The sequence below is a fragment of the Bombus vancouverensis genome, chromosome 13 (genome assembly GCF_051014615.1).
Source record: "Bombus vancouverensis nearcticus chromosome 13, iyBomVanc1_principal, whole genome shotgun sequence".
In the NCBI taxonomy this organism is placed as follows: Eukaryota; Metazoa; Arthropoda; class Insecta; order Hymenoptera; family Apidae; genus Bombus; species Bombus vancouverensis.
This window is the reverse complement of record NC_134923.1, coordinates 7,484,237-7,508,660: the sequence shown is the minus strand read 5'-3', so window position 1 is coordinate 7,508,660 and position 24,424 is coordinate 7,484,237. Positions and strand designations below refer to the sequence as shown.

At 40.1% G+C, this 24,424-nt stretch overlaps 1 protein-coding gene across 26 annotated transcripts in view; it reads left to right on the top strand.

The window, feature by feature from the left end:
* Window positions 1–24,424, top strand: part of LOC117163530 (pleckstrin homology domain-containing family G member 5) — an 83,031-nt gene that overhangs the window by 50,947 nt on the left and 7,660 nt on the right. For all 26 annotated transcript variants that reach the window (XM_076623987.1, XM_076623984.1, XM_076623982.1 and 23 more), the window contains 3 exons: window positions 12,264–12,509; window positions 19,429–19,532; window positions 20,697–20,833. In XM_076623987.1, the coding sequence (XP_076480102.1) occupies window positions 12,264–12,509; window positions 19,429–19,532; window positions 20,697–20,833 (487 nt within the window). The remainder of the gene's footprint in view (window positions 1–12,263; window positions 12,510–19,428; window positions 19,533–20,696; window positions 20,834–24,424) is intronic.

Here is a 24,424-nt window from a genome sequence, read left to right as displayed (position 1 = left end):
TTCATGCCACAAAGTACTCTATTGCCGGCACAATTTTAACCGTAATTAAGAGTAGAAATTATCAGAACGATACAAATCACCGATATAATTTCACGTGGAAACTTTGCAGGCTTAAAATGATACAATTTTGAGATTTAATTATAGAGATAAAACCTCGTTTTCCTTCTTGCATGGTATATTTTTTCCTACATATCTTTCACTTTAATTTCTTTGCACACCGCGTATCATAATTTATGAAACCATTCTACGATTTTCAATTCTTATACAGGTAAAATGTTGCAAGATAACGGGGAAGAAATCTGACTACACGTTGGTAAAATCAAACAGTTAACGTAACGTTTAAAATAAAAAACATGAGAAAAATGTACATATCATATTTCCTTCCTTTGATCTTCAATCGTGTGATGCGGTGTATAGATATACTATCATTCTGGCTAATAATCTCCCGTTAAATGTATAATCATCGATCGACATCGATTACATGAACGAAAGAACGAGACTAGGGACGTAACGAGCGAAGAAAAAGAAAATAAAGAGATAGAGGGATTCTTTCGTTTTATGATCAACGAGAAAACCCGTTAGACACACTTCGTTATCGTTTTCCCTGTCGTTGGACAGCGTATAGAGCGATTCATAAAGTAAACTTCTCGCAGACGAAACGACAGAAGCGTTAATGACACTCGAGTCACAGGGGAATTTACTTCATTGCGGGTCATTAGCTAGAGAGCTGGTTCGTTGCGCGTCGTTTCGCCAAATTCTTGTCGCCGTAAAGTTTCCATTATTGTCTGTTTATCGGTGCCATTCCCGCTGTTGATGTTCTCGCTATCCGCTTCGCATAGCCCGATGAATATCATCAGCACCTTGCGCCATAGTCTCGGTTTCCTTTTAATGCATTCAACAGCGCCTATACAGATTTCGCTGTTGGGACGAGCGGCTCACTTATCGCTACGGTCTGACAACGCACGTGCTTATTCTATTTGCACGACACGCGCACGTATCCAATCTCGTGACCCACGTCTCTCTACGGAAGCTTAGAACCCTAATCCATATTAGCTGTGACAGTCCACTCGGATGACCCATCGAGCCAAGTGGCGACACACTATGACCCAACGGTATAATCCATATTCGACTATCCAAATTCGCTAAACGGACCCTGGTTTGCTTTCCTCGTATAATGTCGTGTAATAGAAATTTCTTATATTTTCACTGGTCGCGCGCGGTATAAATATGCGTTATATCACTGGACCAGAATAGACTGAAATATACGGTGTTGCGTGGAAATTTGGCTGCGCTTGATATTGTGTTGTGTGCGTGAAACCTTCAAAGCGGCCTACATAGGCTGAAACATTGCGATGCATGTATCAACTCCGACGGTTAGTTGCAACGTATGTAGATTGATCGCGGTTTATATCAGTGTCTCATGGTTGTCTCGTCATTTTGATTCGCTAGCGATGGAAGGTGAACGTATCACGGTTCTAAGTAAATTGTTTCGAGAAATTGAGAGTCGTAAAAGTTTTCAGAACTGTTCGATTTATTAGAATCGCTTGACTCGTTAGTATTTAAGTTAATTATTTATTTATCGTCTACGATCAATTCCTGCGATATTATTATAGAAACACGTGTAGCTTTATGTTCCCGGAATGGCCGTTTGTTTTCTTTTTTCAGCCTAGGAATAAAGAACATCAGACGCTTGTGCGACATAAATTAAGTCCTTCTCGGTACGTTGTTATTCAGAGAGATCAATTATTCCGTGACCGTGACACACATAACGAGCATCCTCCAAAAAATAAAGTACACCGATCTAAAGGGTATACAGCGATCTAAAAGATATACACCAATTTAAAACAATTTTAGTTTGTAAAATTTGCCTCGCATCGACAAATTTTAACATTATTCTTCCATTATACGTATCGTTTTGCCGATCCAATACCAAAATCTGCCATTATTCCACATTAATTCGATAACGTGACCCACGTACTAATTCCAACGATGATTTCTTCGTATCGATCCTGTGACTCGTGTTACCACGTAATAGCATAGTAATCTACGGTGATCTGTGATGACTTAGTATCGTGATTCACGTCGGCTCACGATAGCTTAGTGTTGCGACTCACGCTAGATAGAACTCGCTGCCTACGTGCCTATCCTTATATCGTTCTATATTATCGATCAACTTTCCGCTTTAACTTTTGCGTTCACGCTCTACATGCGGAAACCGTTAACGGGGAAAAGTTAGTCTCGAAGCTTTGGATCGTTTAAACGAGTATCGTGATGCGGTGAACGAGCGTCTTCGACGGCGTAAACGAGGTTAACACTGCTACGCGATTAAGGATGGCTTCCGCGAGCCTTTGTTTCCGTAATCACGGGTAATTAATGCACGATGCGCGTGCGATGAATTATTCGCTGTGTTTCACGCCATGGTACAACGCCACGATAGACTTTAATCCGGCTTAGGCGAGGCACCACGAAAAAAAGCGTGTCGACTTAATAGCATTGCGAATTTACATGAATTTACTTGTGTGTGTGCTACCCTCTGAAAGTATCCCGACAATCGTTTCTGTTCGATCAAATGTATTTTAATTGCAAAATTACGGATAAATCGAACTATGATCGTTTCATTCTACGTGATCAGCATAGCTATGCATAAAATTATATTCTGAACAATAAAATTGATTTTGTAATATCAGTAGACGGTGATAAAGTTTGTAAATACGAAACCTTATCGGATCATCTATTTTGTTAGATGACGAGCTCTTAGTCTTTGGATCTTCTTTATTTTTTACTCGTAAGCTACGTTCAGAAGGTACTTTCAAACTAATGGGGAAACTTTCGACGATAATAGAAGGGATGATTTTTAAACGGTAAACGTATACACTACGGTAAATAGTAAAATCGCAAACATGTATAATATAGTGAATAGTAAAATCGAAAACATGTATAATATAGTGAATAATAAAATCGAATATTTATGGACGATAAGTTACGTGCAGCGAATGTGTAACGAGCCTTGGAAGTATCATGCAAACGGATGTAGTATTCAATTCACGATTCAGCAACGCTTCGGACGGAATGAAATACAACGTGATCGCGATAGTTTCGTCTGCGAGTTGTCGAAAGTTAATCCTGGCATAAAATCATCAAAAAGCCATTATCGCGAAATAATCGCGCGATAAATGAAATTATCAAGGGAGATTACGTGAATTCGCAGTGAAATTTAGGGAGGACCAGGCATTAAAACGGGGAGAATTTCACTGAGTTTTCGTAATTTAATTAGCGCCGATGACCCCGATAAAAGTCCGAACTGGCCTGGTTGCTGTCGGCCAACGGTTCTACGCTGGCAAACAATGCTTTTCATTCATCGACATCGAGGAAATGTCAATTTAGCAGCTGGCCCCGTTGCCACCACCTAATCGTTCACTATACAATCAATCAATTAAGCCCATATACGAATATATTCGTACGGCGCCTGGCCAGAAAATTTTGCGTTAAATCGTTGGCTAACAGTCGATAGAAATCTCGAGATTTAATCGCGGCGTCCGCTCATTACGTGTACATCGTTGTGTGAAAATTGGTCCCATGCCACTGCATAACTCGAAAAACGAGCAATCAACGAACAATATAATTCCGAAATTTATAAATTTCAATCTCACCCCAAAAATTTCATTATAACGAGTTTCGCGAACATTATAAATTTTCAATGAAATGAAACGAGAAGTTTGCAAAATTGCGATTGTATGCTGATAAAGATGGAGGGGCGCCTCCCACGAGATCGTGGGGAAAAACGTTCGATGATTAATGTTACATACCTTTCGCATAGTTTGCATATAACCAAACACCTTTTCTCGTTAACACTGTTCCATTATGAACTGAACGAAAAGGATCCATAAGAGAAGATGACGCATTGAATACTGAATCTCGTTTGCTATTCGCTTTTAATGTTTTAAATAAACCTTTGTGCACAAAATTTCAACGATAAATCACACATTATAACGATTCTCCCATGTCGCTGCTCCTCGACTACCAACGTTCCAAAAACTTGAAATGGAGGTATACATAGGTACAGAAGTATGACGCGCAGAAAGCTCAGGGATCCCTTCTGCAGGTCGCGGATTTTTCCATTTATCGGCAAAGTGGAATGGAAAGTTTCGTTTTGCTGGAAATCAGAAACGATTTACAAGCGCGCACCTCTGTGAGAAATTGTGCAAAGGTCGAGTGGCCGGTAATATCTGGATCCTCGGGCGTTTAACAGAGACGATTCGTCGAGACGTTCATTGAACGTCGTAACAAGTTTCGCCGTTTCCGGGGGAATCGGCAACGGTAGTCTCTGTCGCCGCCAAATTTACAGATTTATCCAAGCGAGCTTCCCCCTGCGATCTCTCCTTTCCTTTCTGCTCGTGGAAATTTTATTTGTCGACGGGATCGAATCGTTCTCGGTGATCCCTGGCGAGTGCCGAGAAAACGACGCAGACAGACCCAGCGAAGCAATGTCAGGATTCCTGACATTCGCGGCTAGTTATTTTCCAATTAGATCAGTCACCATTACGGGCTGTATTTTAAGCATCATAATTAAAACGGAATTAACCGAACAGCCGACGCAATCTGAATGCAGAAATAAATAGATTTTCAAATGCCGCTAAGCTATCTGTACGAGCGTTAATAGCGGATCAAGTATTTGGGTAATGTTTTAGGGTTTTAATTTTCAAAATGCGCTAAAGCATGTTAGAGGGGATTAAATTGGTTTTGAAACTACACGTGTTATAGCATCGGTTTGTTCTAGTGGATATCGTTATACGTTACGTATTTTTGCGCAAATTTGTTTCAAAGCCATACTCTAAGGTGAAGTTAGTTTTCAATGTACACAATCTAACTTTTACCTATTGTGAATATTAATATTAAATACGCGGCGAATAATAGATTTATGAACTTTCTTTTAACGATAGTGTAATAAATAACGGATAAAATTTATTAGCAATAGCTCGTTTAGCCTTTTTTACGGTATAGTCTTTGAAATGAAAGATACACAACGTTGCACCTCGTAATGGTTAAATACATATACATGCGAAACAGATTCGTTCCGTTTATCTGTTCTTTCATTGTTCGTAATAAACTATTAATTCAAAGTGAAACAGACAGTAAAAATATATTGCCTTTAAAAGAATAAAAAGAATTACAAGCTCATAAGGAAACGGAGAAATTTTGAGGGAAACTTAATGGGAGTTTAAGTCTCGTAAATAGTTTCGTGAATAAAGGCGAAAATGAAACCAATGCCGTGATAAAACAGAAGAAAAAGCAATTCCAGCTGGTGCATTATACAATAAGTAATATTTCTAGAAATAAAAGTCCCTTCTTTCGTTGGAGAGAATTTTATTATAATACATACTTCTCGCTAAAACATCTATTCGCATCTTGTTGCAACATATTCCACTTCACACCTCTGGAATTTTAATGAAACTCAAATTCTGTCCTTCCGTTTACATTTTCTAAACTGCCGTTTCCAATATATTACGCGACTCTGATTTCACACTACGCGTACGTGAACTTCTACGCGAATTGGTTAGAACGAGTCCCATAAAACGCAAGCAATTAATATTAAACTTGGTTGCTGGATCGTTTCAATTTTCGCCCGGCGATACTCATCAAATGGGACAAATTTCATCAAACCAATACATTTTAATCAATTTTACATTCTCGCCCACTGCTGTGCGTTCCCGCATGCGTACGTACATCAGCGGAAGGTCTCGGATTGGGATAAATTCGACGCGGGGTTAAAAGGAAAAAATGCGTTATCAAACGACGTCGAGCGAAATCGCTGCCGAAATTACACGTGTGCTGCGTGAAAAGCGTGTCAAAAAGGACAGGGACTCTAATACATCATATTTCATTCAAGAACACATGTATTTCGCGCGAAACTCGCAGCTGAATCGCTATGGAATTTGTATTTGTGTTCTGTGATAAATAGACAACGTGACCCAGGCGACGTTCCACGAGATAAATAAATAAATAAGCAACAAAAAAGAAGAGAGAAAGCTGCACAGATAACCACAGTGCTTTCTAAGACATTTCACTCTTCTGATCGAATCGCGGTCGCTTCTCTTGGCTTCGTTCGCTTCTCTTGGCAATTGCATGTTAAAAGAATCGCTGTATTATCGTCATTCACTCGTTGGTTCCTGTCTTTTTGTTCCGTAAGTAGTGTAAATCAGCGCGCCAAGAAATAAAGAAAAGAAAAGAAAAGAATGGAAGAAACTGCATAGATGCTACACGGTATTCATTTCTAAGCGATTTGACTTTCGGGCTGAATCTTGTTATTGCATCTCGTTCTTGCTTCTCCTCAGCTCGTCCGCTTTTAGAAATTACCCATCAGCTAAGACCAGTTCGTTCCTGTCATCGTTCGCTCGCCATCGCGTGCTTTTTCCTTTCCAGCCTCGTATTCTTTATCTCTGCTACTTTCGTGGAATTTACTTTTACTCGTCGACTTTCCATATCTCACCTCGTCCCGCCCGTTTCATCCACGGAGGTGAATTTTCACGCGAGAACCTAAATGGGAACAGTCGGAGCAAGAATCCGTGTAATGAAATTCTCCGGGTCGCTTCGGTCTCTGTCATTTATTACCCACTAATGACTGGCCGTTTCATTTGTTTGCGCGGATAGGGGACGTGGTAATTGTATCGCGTCGCTTCGAGCAGGTGGAAAATGACACGCATGATGAGTGATACGCAGCGTACAGCTCTGAAAGGGATGGAATCTCGCGACCTCGCGCCACTGTCGGCCGTGGCCGTGTCGCGTCTCTCTGATTAATTGTTTAAACGTTTGTTATATTTGCGTCGTCATTTCTCCGAATTCTCTTCGCGGTTTAGACGAAATAAGGATGGCTTGATCTTTCGTCGATTCGCACAGAGAACATTTCAGGAATTGGAAAAACAAGTTTGAAATGCAGCAGGCGAGACTGACTGTGCGGTTCGCAAGGTTGGTCGGAGCTGAAGGGTGTTTTCGAGCCATTTCTCTTCGACTAAGGCGACGACCCGACGACGCGCGGTGTTTTAAAACGACCTTCCTCCGGTGAAAAAGTCAAGACGTTCTGAAGAGTAATTACTAAAGTTACTATACTTTTTTTTATGTAGATTTACCCTCTTACTGCGTATGGTCCATAAATAATTTACAGATATAGTTTAAGTACGATAATTGCTTTAGTTAATAGCAGAATTTTAACATTAAGTCGTAGAGAAAATCGTAGAAAGTAATATTTGATCTTTTACAGAAATCAAAGAACCAAATGCGAAAAAAGTAAACGCGTTATCCTATTTAAACAGTTTTAATAGATAAATAACATTTTAAAGGATTTTGAAATTTGAAAAGAGATCAGAAATTAAATGATACAAAATGCTGGAAATTCCAACAATTTCGTGGACAGACAGTTGTAGTTTAAAACACTGTGCGACATTTGGTTGCATACAGCAACCTGTATTTTGCATGTACGGGACAAGTTTCGGCCGGGTCCATATTTTTCCATTCAACGACAACTGCTGTATTCCAAAAAATGGTAACAGCGCAAAGGGTGTCTTTTAAAAACCATCAAGTCTCAACCTGCTTCCCTGTTCGATTTTTACTTCTAAAAAGAGATTTATGAAGTGCACTAGTGTTTCGTTTACCAACGAGTGCCCACGATATTAATTACAGAACGTTTAGCAAACTTTGGCCTATGACTACGAATGTAATAGGTTTCGGAAATTGAACGTGTGAAAGATTAACGGCAGTGGCAGGAAAAACAACGAGGGACACGCACGAGTGATGTGAAATTGGTAGTCGCGACAAAAGAGACGTGGGAAAAAAAACGTTAAGCGATCCTTTTGAAAAACGAGCCGTATATTTTTTCCACGAACGCCCAATATGTAGAAACTAGGTCGGGATTCAATACGCGGGTGCGTAATCTATTAGAAAAAAAAGCTGCACAAAAGTCGTCCACCTATTTTTCCATTTTTTCCATCTCTCTCTACTTTTCCGCTTCAACGTTAATGCAACTTGTCCGATGAATAGTGTCAGAAAGAAGAATGGTTCGTAAAAAATATAGGAAAATGTTTGTGAGGCGTAGAAATTCCAAACTATGATTTGTGCTATCGCTGGTATGAAAAAAATAACGTTGGAGGAAAGGAAAATGAGAATGCAATTTTCAAGTAAACGAGAGCAAAGTGCGGACAGCATGAAAACGGAAAATATAAGTAAACAAGTCGAAAAGAAAAATGTAATATTTTTCATAACACGGACAACAAATTTTCATTATACGCATATACGCGGTTTGCTGAGAAAGCGCTGTGAATAATAATTTTTTAAATACTAATCGTGTTCTTTATGCCGTCGTGTATGAAGCAAATTTCTTTCAGATTTTAATAAACTACCGCCATTTTATGTTCGAGATTTATTCCGTTCGTGACACGTAGTGGACGTTTTAATTTAGTGAAATTTTTATCCTCGCCGCGATGAAGCAACGAACTGAAGTTATGTTTAATTTTACAAAGTTTTCGAGCACAGCGAATGAAATTAATAAAACTCGTTTAAACAAAAAATTGGCGTCTTTATTGAATTATTTCGCAAACTTTCCAGGCAAACGATGTTTACTTAGGAGGCATGGTAAACCATCTTATTTTTCACTTGGGACCCGCTCGATACCGAATTGCCATCGAGCTTATAAAACACTTTGCGAATATATGCTCGTCAGACTATATACGAAGCTACCTACTTTAAGACATCACTGACACTGGAATATTTTTCTAAATATCCTATGCCAGACAACTTTATATTTTTCCCCGCTTTTATTAAAGTGCCTAGGAGCTACTTTGAAGTAACCTTTGAAACAAGTTTTGAGGCAACATGTCACAAGTTACAAGCGGATGTAATACCCGTCTCGTTGCTTGTAATATATGTCTGACCAGAATGCCCATTTTCCCCTTACGTTCTTCACCCTCCAACTAACGTTTCGTAATATGGGCTCATCGTAACTTTGCGGATCTTGCAGTAACTTTTGTCTCGTCCGTTACTTTGAGAAACGTTCACGTCAGAAGACGTCCAGATTATTACCACCGCAATATTCTTCGTGTTTTCCTTTCTTCCTTTTTTTCTATTTTTCTTTCCTTCTACGATGTAAAAATTTGAGAAACTCACGCGATACAGAGTTTACTGGAAACAGAAGTGTGCAAAAGTTTCGTGCATGGACCACGAATAGTTTGACAAAGGGTTGATTAACTCAGCGGTCCAGAATGTGACTTACGTTAATTTGCATGTGTAGAGTGAACATGGAATAGACATCAAGAATATATTTGAATGTCGAATATCCTGATGCGAATCAGACGAAGGGTCGAAACGTCGAAGGATATTTCGACGGACAGCCTGATTACCCTGCCTTTTGAAGCTACTCGACCTACTTCGATATTACTCGGCAAGTGCATAAGTGAGCCTGGTTAATTATACATCATCATCATCGTCATCTTCTTCTTCTTCTTCTTCTTTGATAGAAGATGCGGCAAAGACATCGTGTAAAATGTTTGTTATTTAGCAGTAAAAGTACGATAAGTGAAACCTGACTTTTCGAACTGTCCGATATCGAAAAAGAAATTGAGTCTTCCCAGCTCTTTCTTATGTTCTTTTACCGCGATGCTTCATATTCCGGAATAAATTTTGAGACGCGCGCTCCGGGAATACATGTAATATGAATGCAAGATGGTAAAATATGAACACAGCTGAGCAAAAATTTTTCACCGTGAGAAACGTGCATCGGTTTATCAGTGACTTGATTTATCCAGAATCGCACTATCGTAGACGGTAACTAACGCGATACTGCTAGCGTGATCTTCGATTAATTTATTGCAAGTCTGACTTACAGTTACAGCGACCGTTCTTCTTATTCTTGAGAAACTGTTGTAAACCTTAACAACCGGTTTCGTATGAAAAGCTCGTGCGAAGCCATAACTCGTTTCTCCACCGTTGCTATTTTTCGATCTTTGATAAGGAAACCTTTTATTTATTCCCTATTCTTCAGCCTCCGGTTGCTTCTCCTACGACGCGCTATACATTTTTCATTTTCCCTTACACCATCCCTCCTTAAATTTTATGACTGGATACTTTCTTCCTTTGACAGATAGAAATACCTTCTTCAAACTACGTATCATCTCGATCCACTTCCCTAACCGGACACCTACGTACGCTACTCTACTTACGTCTGACCTACTACGTCATATACTACTGTCGTCCGACTCGTATCGCTGTATCTAAATCACAACGAATTCGGTAGACTTCGATTTACAGCATCGTATATTCAATTTCGACGATATATAATTCCCAGTCGAAATCTGCAGAGTATTCTAACCGGAGACATCGTAAATCTGCCGACCCCAATTTAGATGGCACTCTTATTGCGAAGCGATAGAGATCTCTGCAAATTGAGATCAATTTTTTAATATTATACATACATATGTTAGAGAGTTGGACAAATTTCAAGGTATCGCATCTTTATAGAACTAATATGTAATTAAGTAATGAAGTTCAGCGATGAATTCTTTCAAGTCATTTTTCCGAGCTTCTGAAGTGTTCAGTTTTTGTCATGAAAGAAAGATAGGGTGCATTCTTGATGCATATTGAATATTTTTTATCTCTTCCTTATTGAAATCTATAAAGCCTTCCTTTATTCTTGAAAAATGACACTGTGTCTATCAACCGATGCCAGATCTTCCCTTTCGTTGCCTCATTTGACGTCCGATTGAAAGCAGGTTGTTGCAAAAGTGCATAATAAATAATTGTCTTTGTTGAAAATTGTGGATCTTAATTGCCGAAATAAAAGTAAAGGAACACTAAGGTTGCAGTTAAAATTCATATTAAAATAGTTTTAGATCTATTTAATAAACGATTTGCAGGATCTTCGTCGATATACATTTGCACGCGTCTCGGCACTTCCTTTGTCTCACCATCTTCCATACCACACTGCCAACGGCACAGTTACATTCATCTGATTTTCGAGACGCCGCGCACACACAAAATTATACATATCTCAATAGTCTTCAAATCGAATTGACCGACTAGAAACGCTACAAATTGTGCCAATAAACCAAGAGTAATTATTTACAATCGAATTTGACAAATTACAAGCCAAATTGCTTGAATATCCTTCCAACTCAAACAACCCCGTCTCGCCCTATTTGGATTTGGTTAACGAGTGAATTACCGATACTGCAAGATCGTGTACCAATTCGTACGAGATTCGATGATCGGAAAAAAGAAAGTGGATTTCCCATAAAAATGAAGTATAAAATAAAGTAAGAATAACAACAATTTCCTTAGCGCGAGGATGGTTCGACGCTCGATATCGTTTTAAAGCGTGCTATTCGATTTTAGGACGAGCGTCAATGGTATTCGGTCAGCATGCGCCGCCGGTATCGTTTCAACCGTAATTTCGAAGTTAGAAACGGTACGCGCTGCACTTAGTACTCGCGTTTCCCTGTGGATGAAATCAATATCGGATCGTTATGCCGCAAAACCATTAACATCTTCCCTGTATCGCTTCGTCCGCGGTTCGCCGCGAATGGTGTGAGAGAACAGAGCTTGGCGAACGACTCGAGGCCATTTTCCACGAGGTGGAATCAACAGTAATTCCACGAAACAGGTCGATCGAACGAAGTCAGCGCGTCGAGACTGGTCTAACCGGAGTGGATAAACGGACAAAAAGGGTTAGATAAAAGCATGGAAGAATGCTCCGACTAGATCGAGATAACGATGGCCCTCGAGAAGGATGATCGATACTGGTAAACCGGTCGATCGACAGTGACCCAGTTAGCCGGCACGAAAATTTCTCCGACATCGAATTTATTTTTTGCCACGTCCCTAAACCAGATTGCCGGGGATTTGGCGAGCCCTTTAATTATTAAACAATTTGTATGCAACCTCGACTTACTACAGCTACCTTGTTAAGATATTTTCAACGGGATCCTCCTACGACATACCATACGCGACCCAATTTTCATTTCCTCAATCCAAATATTGTTCTTCCTGTTCCTGTTTGCCTGGCCACAAACGGTCGTATTCTACTTCTACAGCAAGTATATCGAATACGCTCGTGTTCTACTTTCAAGCCGTAGCTCCTGAGTCAACAGCCATGTTCCATGCTGTATTTCTCGTACGTTTTAACGGATCGATTGGTGATAAATAGCTTGAAATATTTGATGAAATATGATGGAGCTCCGGTGACAGTGATGGAAAGATCATGTCACGTTGTATGATTGCAGGTGCGTTCGAGGTCGTTGACCCAGCTGGACGCTCTGGGCAGCAAAATGCTGGATACGGGGGAGCACCATCTGGGGGGTGGTCCCTCGCAACAGCAACCCCATCATCTTCACCACCATTACCAGCCTCAGCAATTACAGCACCACCCCCAAAACGTCGAAAGTAATCCCCGTCTTCTCGTACCCACGGCGTCGTCCGTCGAGGGAGCGCACCAGAATCGCACCCGGCACAAGCTGTCTCGGTCACAGGTTCGTATACATGTTTAACAACGAATCGTTAAATGTCAATGAGAACAATGAAAATTTGATGCGGCACAGAGCCGCGTTCATTTCTATTATCTCGTTCGTTGTTCCAAATAATAAACGAGAATGTTACGTATAAAAGTTGCAGGCTTGAAAATATGCAATATATATGAAATATGGTAACGATGGTTTCTTTAAATACATAGATGGTAGCATAGAAAAGATTTTAAAATTCGTTAAACATATGGATTACTTGAGAAACCAATTATTTTATATTTTAAAATGAACATTCGATGAATTTGAGGAAGACTGGAACTCTGCTTCTTTCGTAGCTAATTTCTTTCTCTTATTACTTGAAATAACGAAGATATTTCAGCCAAATAAAGTAAATGGAATACCCTATATACTGAAAGTAGAGAACTGGAGAATAGAGGATTGTTATCGATATACCAAAAAATGTCTAATGCAAGAATTTTAAATCCTTTCTTTTTTTTTTTGCCTACTGCTGTCTATGCCGTAGTCATGTACTTAGTTTGTAATAAATTAGAGTTGTTAAACTTTGCACTAATTACTTAACACGCAAACATGTAGCTAAATGGCTACTTTTTGTTATGAAAATATTGCGAGGAAGGATGTTTATTAAACAACGATAATTACTGGGCAGTACGGATACGAAACACGAGTCAAAGGTAGTCCTAATTTACGAGATAACAATTAAAACGTGTCCTAATTTTAGGGATATCGCGGGCTTACGTAACCTTTACGATCCGTCGGTGTTGTTTCCCGGACCGATCAATAACAGCAAACAATTCCGTACACATGCTAGAGAAGAAATTTATCTTACTGTCTGACTATAAGAGTACACGTACTACTGTAGCTCAAAGTAGTCCATTCGAAGTAAACCATAGACAAGATCAGAATCTTTTGAACTAACCAGCCCCGGTATTGGTTCGCTTCCTCTTTTATCGTGTCTCGAGAGCACGAATATCGTCGTTTTATGTTTGTTTCGCCGAAAGGAAAGGGGAATCGTCTGCTTCGGTAAATCCGTTGAGAAGGAAACCGCGAGTCACTACATAAATAACAAGTTGGTGCGGTTGGAGGATTTATTATGGCGACGTACGGCGTGAAAGGAGAATGAAAAGCGTGAGAAAGCCGAAAGGACTTAAATTCGATCCCTTGAAGGTTTTAGCCGAGCTCGCCAACGCTTACACCGGATCTGCAGCTCGTCGTTGAAACGGAACGGAATAACGAAAGATCTTGTTACACGAAATAACGCGTCTCGTGATCGTGGCAATCGCTGCCAATTCGAATAGCCGAAACCGATTCGTTCTATTTAAATTACCAAACGCTGACGCGATATACTGTAGCGAAAAGACAATGAAATTGCGACAGAAACGTAACGAGCACGCAGTGAATCTTGTTTCGCAGCTTCTACGGCGGAACAAATTGCGCGACCTCTAAAATATAACGATACAGCGTGGCCGTAAAATCGCTCGGACGTTAACAGCGGAACCGCCGAAGTTCCGAATTTCTCATAACAGTTTTTTTGCAGAGTATGTACGCGATGCGACCATTGTTCGTATGCAGGCATTCAGCGTAAAGTTAATTGAGCGAATGAGAAGCGCATGAGAAAAGTATCGTTCGCTTTGCTTCTAGCAATTGAAACGGCAGTTAGCATCCTGCGCGTTTCTTTCGTATGTCTGCCATTTTCATCTCTTCGGTATGAAATTTAGACTTCAGTGAGTTTGGACGTCGAGTTTGAAAATCTAGGAGAACACGCGTAAAACGTAACTTATCGTCTATTTCCCTTGTGGCGTTCGTATTATACAGAAATTTCTTATTTCAATTCGCAAATGACTGTTGATATTTAAGGTGCTTCCACGAGATACGACACAAACGAACGTCACTGATAAATACTCTAATTTACGGCCTCGCTCTATCTCTTCCGCCAAGCATACATCGTTTCCTATAAATAGCATTCCGAGCACCGTGATTTTGCTCGCGTTCTATAATTAAGTTTCATAATTAATCGCTTCAGCGCTGCGTATCCAAGTCTGATAGAATTCCGGATTAAAGATCCAGACAGAGAAAATTGAAAACAAACGAAGGAGTCCTAAAAATCGAAGGGCAGACGAGACAAAGAAGGTCCACGACCGAGTAGAAAGGACAGAGGAGAAAATTGAAAGCAAGGGTGGCGGCAGTTTCCACGCCGGTAAATGAAATTACGCGCTGGTTGCCCTTCGAGTAATACGAGAGAAAAAATTAAGGGATCAGAGAGAGAGGGTGGCGAAGAGGAGGGTAGCTGGCAATTAATTCCAGCCGACCGAAACGAGACTCGTCGGGAACGTAAATGGCTCGTAATCGTTGGCATTACGCGACTCACGAAACGCCTCTCCAGACATTTTATCGTCTTATTTCCATCGCGGCTAACGAGTGAGACAGGGCCGTGTCGCTGCTAGCTACCATTTGAATTGCTAAGCGACCGATCTCCGTCAAACACCTGCCACTCGGTGTGTCTCTGCCGAGGGTGCTTTCCCTCTAATCCCTTCTGGACAGAGGATTTCGTTCAGCGAAGATACAGACACCGACAAACTAGGTGTCCACTGTGAAAATACACTCGAAACGTTGCTCGTCTTGAAACTTGTCCGAATCTCTGATGGTGCAGATACGTTTTCGTGAATTTCTTTACCGACACGGGCATTTCTATGTAAAGGGGATCCTTGAAAACTGACATTTCAGGGTGTTAATGGTTCTTGTTTGACTTTGTCTTCGGGACAAATCACTTTTTAATATCACGCAATCTTTTACACATTATTTTCCAATCTGCCGATTCTTCGTCAGATTTTAATGGTAACTGGAACGTTTACTATTCATTGCGATATTTGCAAAATTTATTCGAGAGACACGGAGAGGAAACGAATCCTGTAAAAGTTATTCAACGGAACTCATTACCGAAAGGGATAAGAAATCTTTCAAGAGAAGACTGCCGAAGTTACAGACGACAAAAAGTGTAATCCTAGTAAAATCTTCCATAACTTTCGATAGAAACTGCACGTGACATATTGAGATGGAACTTTGGGAAATGTTAAATTGGTTGTATCACGAGATAAAACGAAATAACAATTGAATAGAAAGTTTCGATAAGGACAATGGAACAATCTTTTTCATCCTCCCTACGGCTCTGCAGGGAGACTTGGAAGTACGGCTACACGAGACGATTGATCAGCCGAGATTTGTCGAGAGCACAGATGGCCTTTCCGTAGCTGTATTATTAAGTATCGCGAGGACTTATCAAAGAGTGTGGGCAAAGTTGTCGTTGAAGCGGAGAAAGGATCGCGAGATATTATGCAAACTCTGGCGTCGGCGCTGCTGTCCGTTTATGATAACCCAGGCCCGAGAGAAATATCGGGAAACTCGGTTAGCTCGAAGAGAATTGGAGCACTTAAGTCTGTCGGCTCGACGTCGTTTCGGCGTTTTCGCCGATGGAAAAGAATCGATATTACAGACGTTGCATGTTGAACAACTCCATTCTTGTCTCCAATTATGTAAAATAGCCTGAATAATCGTACAGAGAGGAAATTGCGTTTTAACGTATAGAAGAGTGTACGCTGCTCTCGCGTAATGATTGCAAATTGCAAGAAAATATTTCTTCGTTTGCCATTTCGTTAACGTCGCCACCCACGATTATTATATTTATCTTTTCTGGCTGCTTGGTTTCTGAACAAAGGCGATACATTCATACTGCGAAAATTGCATTACCACTAAATAATAAATATCTGTAGGGAAAGGAAAAACAAATACGAACTACAGAGATAGATATTAATGCACATTCTCGGTGGCGATAATGGGCCGTAATCTCGATACTTCTGTTGGCAACGTGGTAAAAAATGGCAAGCCAATACGTCGGAACGTAAGAAACTATCGGGCTGAGGAAAGATGCTCGAAGTGGAACAAGAAGGGAGTGGCAAAAAAGGATGATCGATTTCAGGCAATGAAACAGTCAGTCGAACTCCATCGATGGACAATTTCCTATGATTAGCTCCATTATCGTTCCACGAATGCCATCGCATCATCGCCCACGTCCATGGAATCATCGTTATCCAATAGGAATTTTTGAAAGAAACTGATTGAACATAACGATCGCGTTTGTAGACTTATCACGGACGCGTATTTATTTTTATGACCGCTGATAGAATTACGGGACATTTGCCCCCGTGGGATCGGCGAAACGTTCGCTGGCTCAGGGCCGAATCGATTACATGCAAACGGACCGCAGGTACGTTGTCTGTTCGCCATTATCGATTCACCAGATGTAAGTCCTAGAGACTAAAGACATGGTGCTCGTAGAATTTTCCAACGATATACACATGTGTAAGAGGTTTGTTGGTTCTTAACGATCAATGATTATCGAAATCCCCCGTTGGAATATCGATCAATGGAATTTAACGAAATTGATAATCGAATGCCGTGCGTTTGTAAAAAAAAATGTAAAAGTGGAAAAAATGTTCGAAGAGAAAAAGTGGGAAAATGCTCTTCGTAACTTAAAACCTTAATTCATAATTGAATTCTTCTTCTTTTCCTTTTTTAAAGCGGTCGATAACGCTTAAATAGGAGAAAATTTAAAAGGCGGTATTCACATTTCGGTAAATGCATACGTTTCGTATATTGCAATCTAATATTGTGATATTTGATATATTTCATTTCTTTAGCGTTGTGTTCGTGAGAATGTGCCTAACTGATCCAGCTTTTTCTCCTATACGCGAATAGTTTCGACAGAGAGCAATATATGTAATTACAGTTTGATGAAATTCCTCGTTGAAAAATGCTCAAAAAATTTGAGAGAACTCGTGTAATTAGAGATTCGGTTGGAAATTGAAGAAAACTCGATATAACTCGAAACGAGCACAGTTTCAAACGAATGTTTTTTACTTACACAAGCTTCCCGGTTGTTTTGCATCGCTTTCAGGACAAGCTACACCAATAAAAACAATAGCGTCGTTTACAAATTGACTTTATGTGGGCTTGTCCTGTTTGTTCGACCACACGCGCGCTATTCTACTTGACCGGCCACTTGCGGCCCCATTCTACTTGTCGGCTCATATTTATTACATTCGACTGGAAGATGGGGATATTTCCAAGGCATGGCTGCCCGCCCCCGGTACATTAATTAAACAGCCGAGAAACATTAAGATCGTTTAATGCAATTTAGACATGGAACAGTAGCCAAAATCCAGCGACATCTGTTGTACGGTTGTTACAGTTGTGATAAGAGAGAAAGAGATGGAACGAGAAATAATTGAGAGAGATAAAGAAATAAAAGATAACGAGAAATGGAAAGGACGAAGAGAAAAGGAAGGCAGAAGCGACAGTTCAGTGCGAGGAAATATAAAGAAGAAGAAAAGAAAAGAAAAAAGTGTCGGAGAAAGGATAGGAAAAATGGAGAGAACAAAGAAGAGAAAAGAGGGTAAAGAAGCGTAGAGAAGAAAAAATAGGAAAGTCAAAGATGGAAGTTTCTGCTGATTCTAGAATTCAAACAACTTATTATGCTCATCTGGCGTAAGATTTTTATATCCGATTTTAGATCTCCTTAGTCCATAACTCGATCACATCTTTTAATCGTAAACGATCTGTTCTTGGTTTAAATTTATTATGGACAAATCTTCAATTATTAAACTTGTTATTTTAAAATTAACTAATAAGAGCAACTAATACGGAGCGATTAATTTGTAAAATGTATGCACGATTCTTCTCTGCAAATAGTTTTTCACCAGGACATTGCAAAAGATTTTACGAGCGAAGATCCATTCCTAACACGTCATTCGTGCAACACGAAATTCATAAAAGGCGGACGTATAAAAATTTTACGCCATGAAAAATAAACGGCGTACATGTGTTACGAAAGGTCCGGCGTCTTTGAAAGTAGTGGAGAACTATCGTACGAACGTACACTGGTAAAACCATCCGCGACATGATACGAAACTCGACGAGGGAAAAGAAAAGAACGACAGAATGTATCGGTTAAACGGCAATGGGGAAAATACGAGCGGCAATAAAACGGGCGATTGTAAAACTAAGTGACAGGGAAAAGGTCGTGGCAAATGAGCGCGACTCATTTCCCATGTACAAGCCAACGGGTTCATAAATGAAAGCCCTTTCGTATTTTATTGCCTGTCATTGTCAGCCAACATAGAGAGGCTTTCCAGTTCGGATGGGCACTCAGCATTTTTGTTAGGCATACATTACCACCCATGAGTAATTCGACACTTTCAAGATCAATGCAATTCGGCCAAAGGATTACAATTTTCATTACATTATCACTACATGGAAGAACGTTTCTCTATGGAAATTGAAAAAATGACAGAAGCTGCAATTGATTGTTTTAGCTTCTGAGAGGCTCGCGTTTGCAATAATTTGCAAGCCTAAATATCAATAGACAATAACGTGCATTGCTTATCAGTCGCTTATCAATGTCACTAAAAATACCAAATTTTCCGAACGTCGAGTTCTGCCTGTCATACATCAAACTGCGAACACCCTTTCGCCATGCATTAGCTGAAAATTAATCTACGTTAAAATTTCACGCGCCGACACGGCGAATTTCCCAGGTGAAACTCCGTAATAAATCGAAAGTCTATCCTTTCATACAAGGTATGCAAATTTTCGAAACATTCGGCTGAAGAAGCAATCACGAGCTTACATAGGTCAAAGAGTTTCCCAAGTTCTTTGGAGTGTTGCCGCCAAATTTGCCACCAAGCTCTGCAGTATTCTCGAGCTTCGCTTCGAATCGCGCACTGTAATCCAAAGTTGGACACTCGGTGCCGAACTCTCGGTTCAACAGTCGGGCGCTAGTGCCAACGTCGTTATATCGTCAAGTTTGCCCAAATAATTGCACCAACCAGTCAAAACTTGGAAATCAATTTTTCAGGTATCCAGCAGCGAGTTCTTTAGCGTTAGCTTCGAGCTGCCCGATGATTCGAGCGGCCTAGACCGAGACGAGCTTCTGCCAGCTGTGAAAGGCACATACTTGGCGTAAGTTCGTTGCATTTATCAAACCTGGATAATTTGTTAAACTATTCGTACAATATTCTCCGTGATATTCTATTAATATTTTTTACAGTATCAATATACAATATTATGAAACGCTTTGAAATTTCATTAGCGCTATCCGAGTCTCGACTATCGTAATTATATTGGTAAAGTTTGCAAGCGATATGAAAATATATATAGAAATTACAAGCTATTTAGTGCGAGTATGTATACACAGAGATCTCGAGCGTACCGTAACAGGCAATTATTTATATTGATTTTAATTAACCTGAATGTTCAGAGGCACCATATTTCGTATTTATTATATGCTTAAAATGCATGTTCATGGTGTATACTAATTTCTTACTAGATATATGCGTCGCCAATGGATATCTCGTAATTTCTATATACGTTTTCAGATTGATTTCAAATTTGATCGAAATAATGACGACGGTCGTGTCTCGTTACAGTACTAACGAAATCTCAACATGTTTTACATAACACGTACGATATGGACACGAAGTAGTTTCCTATGGTAAGCCACTACACACTTTTGATGTTCTTCATGAAAAATTTATTCTTAAATCTACTCCGTGTAATTTCCAAATTTACTTCGAATCGCCGCGGCCTACTTTTGCTCCGCTCCGTCGACGAGCGGTCGAGTAATTATCGCATCAAAGAGAAGAATGGAGAGGCGATGAAAGTACCACGAGCGTATAACGAACAAATGAAACATCGACGAATTTACGTAGTCGTAAATGGCGGCTAGTAGCGATAATTCGAGAGAATTTCAGAAGGAAATGAAAGCCACACGTATTTAGCGGATATCTCGAGACGAGGCCACGCCCGAGCGAGCCCTTTGAAGAGTCAGCTCGTGGCATTGCTTAATAATCGCCGTTAAATACGTAATAGCGCTGTAATCTCTTGTGGAGCTTCCAATATAATCTTATGAAAGTTGCTTGCCCTTTATGGACGCGTTATAGCGCGATGTATCGCGAACGATCCAAACACGCTACTTACTTTTGCACCGGGGATTTGTCGAGAGGCCATTACGCGGAGGCGTGGTAGCTCATTGTTGTTGTTCTACTTGCTTTCGAGCAGAACGTTCGATCGTTCGCTGTGTAAAATGGGATTATGGAACGAAGCTATATGAAACGTTTATTACAGGGATGTGCTGAACGCTGCATGCGAGAGACGCGGAGTCGACGTGTCGCGGGTCGAGGTCCTCGATGGCTTCTCGCAGCCATTACCGATTCTCACCACGGATACTTCCAGCCTTGGAGGGAAACACTTACGGATAACAGGTAAATATGTGAACGATCGCAGACAGATGTTTGTTCGTTAAATGAACCGTTCAGAAGGAAGCCACATTGATCGGCCCCATAAATTGAAAGCTACAGGAAGACGATGACCTTACAAATACTACCTTTTGAATTTTACCTTGGAATTTACTGCTACTTATGAAATGTTCTTGCGATGGACCAACTTTTGGAAGTAACTTATTTGTTCCTTGGCGATTGAATATTGATCATGTACTTAGGCTTATTTGTTCCTTGGCGATTGAATATTGATCATGTACTTAGGCTTATTTGTTCCTTGGCGATTGAATATTGATCATGTACTTAGGCGATAAAATTAAGAAACTAATGAAAAATGGATCGTTGATCAGTTTGGTTCCCGAGGCAAACTAACCATTGCATAGAATCCAGATGGAAAATATCCTTTGAAAATAAAATGGAAGCCAGCCAAATCGAGCGAACCGAACACTTTATCGGATACATATTACCTAATGCAAAATTTCAACGATAAAGTTCCATTTAGTTTCGCTAATCTTCTTAAGAGTAATAAGTATTAATTTTAAAGACCTCGCACACTCGACGTTCAGTGAAATCGCCACATAACAGTCTCCTCTCTTACCAACGATGTAACATAAACATTCGCTTCGGTTCTTTATCGCTGGCCGTCCACGCGAACTCTCACTCGCCGAAAATTTCGCAACCGATATCCCGGAAACGCAGATAACGCTATATTTATTATACTCGAAACAGAGCGGAGCTATTAAAAGAAACATCGAACATAGAGACGAAAGCTGCTCGTTAACCCGAGAAACAGTTGCTTTCTCTGGTGCGATCGACGCTGGGCCGCAACCTTCGCGAGTTAAAGGTAACGTTCAGCGGGGAGTGGCCGTACAAATCGTGTAATAATTCATGCAGAACTGATAGCAGATAGGATCATGACAGTGTGCACGAGATTGGAACCGGTTCTAATTGATGTACGACCGTGCACGCGACGAACCTTTGCCGTGAAATTGATAAGTTAAACGGTCCGAATGAACCTGATCGTCCAGTCATCGATATAAACACGCGATCGTAATTGCGTCATCTCCGTTACGAGTGTGGAGTTTGCTGGTCCGTGTACATCCGCGTGATCAACGCGACGGGAAAAGGAAATTGAACTCGATACTGGGGACGAAAAGGATAAAATGTGTCCGTGAGATGCTCCATCTTTTCATCGATAATAAAGGGCCATAAAAAGGTATATACGCATGGACGATAGTAGTGGAGCGTGTACACGGGTGATAAAGCTGCACAGTTGACGATAAACAGATCGTTTCGGAGAAAAACTTTGATCGAAGCGCAGATACGCTCTGTCTGAGAATAATCGAATCATTCTACTTAGAACTCGGAATAAAACTGTTTGAAATATTCCTGAAAATATTCCAACTTATATAGAAACATTTCTTGAAGTTTCGTTGTATCATTGTAACGAGACTTGGCTGCCACGGTTGTGTTGGTAAAACTTGAAACAATTTCGAAATGTATGTGGAAATTAGAGGATATTTGCTGCAAGCACAGATCTGATACAAATTACCAGAGTATTTGAATCAATTATTTATCGCGTTAATAAATCTCGACCATTTCACGAAACAATCTTTGGCAAATATACGTTTCAGATAACTATTTATGCTCGATATTAATCTTTTGGAAAATATATTAATGATATTAATAAATGTCTTGCAGTAGATTTTCAGATTTATTCGATATTTTACCAATGTAATCTCGATAATCGTCACTCGTTACAGCGCTAATGAAATTTTACAAACTAACGAAAATAACATCTTCATGAAAGTCTTCCGTAGTAAATGTTGGAATACTTTCGTCAGCCACTGTACATCGAATTTTATTCGTCCGAATGTATTTCGGTATCCATTAACGGTAATCCTTGTTGATAGATTTCGCGTGATTAACGAAACGAAAAACCGCAAAACTTTACGAATCAAATATTTGCCAAAGCTGCGTATCTTTGTATTTTTGCTCGACAACGAAAAATGCAACGCTCTAAAGGAAAGAAAAACTGGCAGAAAATTTGAACAAATTTGTAAATCACACAGATAAAAACTAAAAGCGTTTACCTTTGCAATTCGGCCACTTTAATCGACATTTCTGTTTCCAGTTGCGCGATTACAAAAGAGGATGTCGCACGTGAAGGGGAGGAGGGCGAGAATGTTCGAATCGTTGACAGGAATTATTTATATCGAGCTTTTTCCACCCTTCCGACGCGTGGAATCGATTTCGAAAATGCCCTCGATTTTTATCACCGCTCCGGCTAAAACACGGTATTCCACCAGCGACATATAGAGTAACGATTAAACAAAAAAAGGAAAGAAGGAAAACCCGATGGTAGATTCCTATGGGCGCGTATCACGCGACGAATCATAGACTAAAGTCCTAAAAGTTATAAATAGCATCGTGAAAGGGTATACAAGGCTATAATTCGCGTTCATTAATTTGACCGATTCCCTTGAAGGCGCATATATTAAAAGGAATTCGCAAGAACGCGAAGCCACTCGACGGACTTCACCTCCTTTTCAAAACACGAACGAGTTCCAACTTATACTTCATTCTAACGCGGATAAAAAATGCGGAAAGATTTTTTGATGATACGAAAAATGTAGTTGTAACTTCCGGAGATCAAGATTTAGATGATACACGTACAATCTTGTTTAACTCGCATAGAGTCGATCTAATAAAGAATTTAAGAAAACACGTACTACCTCGACCGTTAAATACAAGAACTTTACTTTATGTAGCTGATACTGCAGCGTGTTCTCGCGTATTCCGTTTTCTTAAAATATGTAATTTCCAAGCTTGAGCTTTCTGCAAATTTCGTTTGAAGTTTCCTGTAACTTCAGAAATATTATTATAAATTTATAATATAAGAAGCTGAGAAGTAAAAGCTAACGTACAGCTATGTAACACTATACGAGCAGTTACTTTGCAGCTTAATAAAGAAAAAAATCTCTAACTTATTTACTTGGACTCGAAGGGACGATATTAAATACGAAGACGATGAACGGATACCTGGTTACGAAGCAATAATGCACGTTTAACTTGATTAATTGTGACCGGTAGCTATAATGGGAGCTACGCATAACGGTACCCATAACTTAATCCCTTGCAACGATACAGTTATCGTTGGGGAAATTCAATGGGAATTTCTATAGCGATCCGTAGTCTCATATTAGCGTTGTTCAACATCGTTTAATTCAATTGGAGAAAATACTCAAAGTATTTCATCCTATGCACGAAACAACGGATAAGAGAAGCGTGGAGTAGAACTGGAAAAAAGGTAGAAACATAAAGTGAACTCGTAACCTGGGAGGAAAGTTGGAGGAAACACGGTCGGAATGACTTTACGCTGAAGGTTGTTCGAAGGAAGAAAACCTCAAAATCGTTATTTTCCTTGTAGTTTCTGGCGTTGAAGAAACGCGGATGGACGGCTCGCGTAGCAACGCTATAACGTTACGACTCTTAGCGAAAACAGCCGGTGAAATACCTTGTTAAAATCAAATTCTGTTCTCGGACGACTCTCGTCCAACCATATTTCCACTTTTC